The sequence below is a fragment of the Buceros rhinoceros genome, unplaced genomic scaffold (assembly GCF_000710305.1).
Source record: "Buceros rhinoceros silvestris isolate BGI_N320 unplaced genomic scaffold, ASM71030v1 scaffold30746, whole genome shotgun sequence".
NCBI lineage: Eukaryota > Metazoa > Chordata > Aves > Bucerotiformes > Bucerotidae > Buceros > Buceros rhinoceros.
In genome coordinates, this window is record NW_010418597.1 from 8559 (window position 1) to 12480 (window position 3922).

The 3922-nt window shown below is 35.6% G+C and overlaps 1 protein-coding gene across 1 annotated transcript in view; it reads left to right on the forward strand.

Moving 5' to 3' along the window:
• SUB1 (SUB1 homolog (S. cerevisiae)) overlaps nucleotides 1-3211 on the forward strand; it is a 9940-nt gene extending 6729 nt beyond the window's left edge. The window contains exons 3-4 of the mRNA XM_010138611.1: nucleotides 366-474; nucleotides 2875-3211. Of these exons, the coding sequence (XP_010136913.1) occupies nucleotides 366-474; nucleotides 2875-2954 (189 nt within the window). The 3' untranslated portion in view covers nucleotides 2955-3211. The remainder of the gene's footprint in view (nucleotides 1-365; nucleotides 475-2874) is intronic.
• The last annotated feature ends 711 nt before the right edge of the window (nucleotides 3212-3922 follow it).

The window sequence follows — 3922 nt, forward strand, 5'->3', positions numbered from 1 at the left end:
CTGTTTGTTTACAACTGCTGCAAACAAAGACGGTTATAACAGAATCATAATTTTATTTCAGCAAACAGTAAATTAGTGGCTGTTGTAAGCAGTAAGCATGTTAAGAATATAGGTATTTTTATTCTAGGATAACTATTTCACATTGAGCATTGAGTACTCAACTTGGTTTAAGTCGTTCATCCATTTATAATGTCATTACTTATTAGCCTACTGACTACTCTGGATTAAGCTTGTGATCTAGTTGTTTCTCTGCTGTCTAAAATAAGCTGCAGTGTGCAATGCCACACGTCCATGTCTGATACTGCTGGGAGAAGTAAATGTTGTAATACGTAAAATATCTAAGACCCTTGTCTGTTTTTTGACAGATTGGGAAAATGAGGTATGTCAGTGTTCGTGACTTTAAAGGGAAGGTCTTAATTGATATTAGAGAATATTGGATGGATCAAGAAGGTGAAATGAAGCCCGGCAGAAAAGGTATTGTTCTGTTTCATGTTATTTTTTATTAAAACATTGTCTGCAGTTTGCAGGAGAACTTCGTGTATCAGGTGTCTGTGCTTTGTTGCTACATTATATTTTTAGAGTAATGTTTTTACTTTTTTATAATTTATGTTTTTAAAAATGGTTAGTTTTTTCTGTAGATTATAAACAAAAGCAAAGCGGGGTGGTTGGCCTGAACCTGTTTTCCTAAATGGACCCTCCATGATTTATGGAAAACAAGACATCAAATACAAGCAAATACGGTATTAGGGTTATAAGCATAGCCATACTCTCCCCTTCCCCTGCTTAACTTAATCAATGCAATTTCTTTCTATTATTACAATTGGATTTCTTATTTCAAAAATCACTGCATTGTTACCCTTTTGTGAAGATATGTTAATTTCTTTAAAACAATTATGTCAATTTCTATAAAATTTTAGATTAAAATGATTAAAACATTTAATGAGACTAATTTTGGAAAAAGTATGTGAAGATTTTCATTGAGGTGAGAATGCCTCAAGTGTTCATGTCTTCATACTGTGCTTCTAATCTTCTCAGCATAAGCTGTTGTACCTCTAATTGCCACTCCCACACTTGCTTTTTGTGGCATGCCTTCACTGAACCGTTTTGAGAACTTTGCCACCTGCAAAATGAGGATGTGAGGACAGCTGCAGTAGTAGTGCTTTGCTTAACGTCACGTAGCTTCCATTAGAAATGCATACTTTTAATTGATTTTTGTGTTACGCCAAGGGAAGAGGTGAGTATGAAACATTCTGCCCTCGGGATTGAAGACATCTAATGTACAATCAGCATGAAGTTTTTATGTTCCTCTAGTGTGTCCAGGAGCAACTCAGTGAATAGATATTTGGAAAGTTTGAGAAGCATTTTCAGCATTTCTTAAATAACCACTGAGAATAGGTTTTTATGAAGAGGTGTACTATGTGCAGGAAAATTTCTTGTTTTGGATTTGTTGTTGCTATTTAAAAAAGATTACTGTAAGTTTTGAGGACTTTAACCTTCTGTATTTTGAGGTAGAAGTCAAAAGTATATTCAGTTTGAGTGGTAAACTACAATGAAATTTGATGGGTAGGCCAAGTGACAAAAATTGCATGATGTAGATAGAAGGTTTTGTCAACGTGGCAAAAGGGTCTGAATTTTAGTTGGATAAAATTAATAATAATCTGATATAGTATGTCAGATTGATGTGCTTATGAGCCACTTACCTAGCTATCTGGAAAGCAGCTGAAACTGTGTAATAAAACCCCCCAAAATCCAAAAGTTTAAATTACTGTGTCGGACTGTTTCAAACAGCAGTTCTAAACTGTATGCAGTTCATCTGGTATGTGGTTCATGGACATCCTGATGGCATTTGGTTCCCTAATAACAGTTAGCACACCTAACTGTTCGAAAGAAACCTGCCTTCTAAAGACTGGTGGAAGACTGCTTAGAGTAGCTCCATGCAAACTGCTCACTGCTCATAATTACAGTGGTGCTGTAAGATGGTGATGGTAGAAGAAAAAAAGCAAAGGCGATGAGCCCCAAAAATGGAATTCAAAGTTTCACCTGTTTTCAGGTCCTGCTCCACCTACAGGGAGAATGCAATGAAGGAAGCCTGATCTCTGAGGGGGGGAGTGGGGGTAAATAGTAGAAGAGCCTGGCTGGAGAGAGTATGAGAGGTAGGCCTGTGGGTCTGTGCTTGCGTAGAGTTGGCACAGAGGTTGTAGGGGAAGAATGAGGAGACTAAAGCGCAAAGGAAACATGCCTGGACGGAAGCTTGAGGGAGTAAGGATTTAGAACTGAGGAGATGGGTTGTGGGGCACTGAATAATTACTGATTGAATGCCAGTAGAAACTGTAGTGAACTTGAAATGAAAAAATAACTTCCCTCTTGGTTTGTGAGTGCTAGGGAGTGGAATAGAGTCTCTCCAAAATGTTACTTATGGTATGTATTATTTACAGTGCTTTAAGAAACAAGGGGAAGAAAAGCCCAGAATTGCAGGAGTTTAAAAGCACATAGAAGTTCCATCCATAGAGGTATGGCTTTTAGGAGCCAACAGGATTATGAATTACTTCCTACTTCTCACCTAGGGCTTTTGTGCTGCCTTGGGTCAAGACCAGAGCTATACTTCGCTTCCTGTGTTTAGCCTAATACTAGTGAATGAATTTGTTACACTGTACTAATTTCTTTGTAATTTAAGCTTGTCCAAAGATAAACTAAAGTCTAAAGAGTTCCAAATGAGTAGTTTAACTTTGTAACTGTGATGGTTTTTGAAGTTCCTTAAGCTTTAATAGTTATTACTTAGGCTTTGTGTTTGAAACCAGCCTCGATACTAGTCATGCAAGATCTTGCACCACAATTTTCTTTTTGTCTTAAGTGTTTATTTTTAATGCATTTCAGGTATTTCGTTAAATCCAGAACAGTGGAACCAACTGAAGGAACAGATTTCTGATATTGATGATGCAGTAAGAAAACTGTAAAGACAAAGCCATACAGAAACTTTTATCATTTTAGTTGTTTTAAGCAGTCTTTTTACATTGGCTTTTGTTTTCTAAAATATTGTTTTCCAAGCTATTGTATATTTGGATTGCAAAACAATTTGTAAGATGAATAATTTTTTTATGTGCATTAAAAGTGTATTCTGAGTGAGGCTATTTGTGTATACTTTACTAAAAGGAAGTGTGTTGCTTTCACCTCGTGGTGTAAAATAAACAGATCAAATAATATGTAAAGCATACTTGTTTATGGCCTTTTGATTGAAGGTGTTTGCTGATAAGGCCACCTAATAGCTTTAGCCTTTCAGTTTAGTTAACAGTTAATATGAATTTGTTTTCTGAGGAGATTTCTTAGAATGTCTTCATTTAATTTTTTCTTTTATTTCATACTCTTTGGTATTGCCCTGACAGCTTTCTGCTTTAAGACTTGGTACAAACAGTGAATACTTGGTAAAACACATTTTTGTAGATAATTTTAAATACTGTATTTGCTAATCTGCCCTATTTATTCAGATGTAAACAGTCCCAAGTATATAGACTTTTTTGCATTACTTGCATGAAGTATTATGCTAAACCATAACACTTGAACACGAGCCACATGCTCTTTCTTCCCATTTTTCTATAGCTTGCTTGACTTAGAAAATACAATGAGCCTTTTTTCTTGGACCCTAGATTAGAATGTGATACATAATAAACAGTAATAGATATATACCTCAGAGTAAGATAGTCTTTAAAAGCTCCAAATGTCGTTATTAGTCAGGACCCTTTTCAAGCTTTGTATTAAACTCACTCATGAGCACATACTTACCTAGTTATTCTGTATAAAAGAAAAGTTAATCTGTCTTTGTAGGGTTTTTGTTCATTTGAGAGTATTGCATTTTATTGAGTATTAACAGAGGTTAAACAGTCCAACAGGGTTAAAATTGCTTCAGCCAGAATATCTGGCTATCATG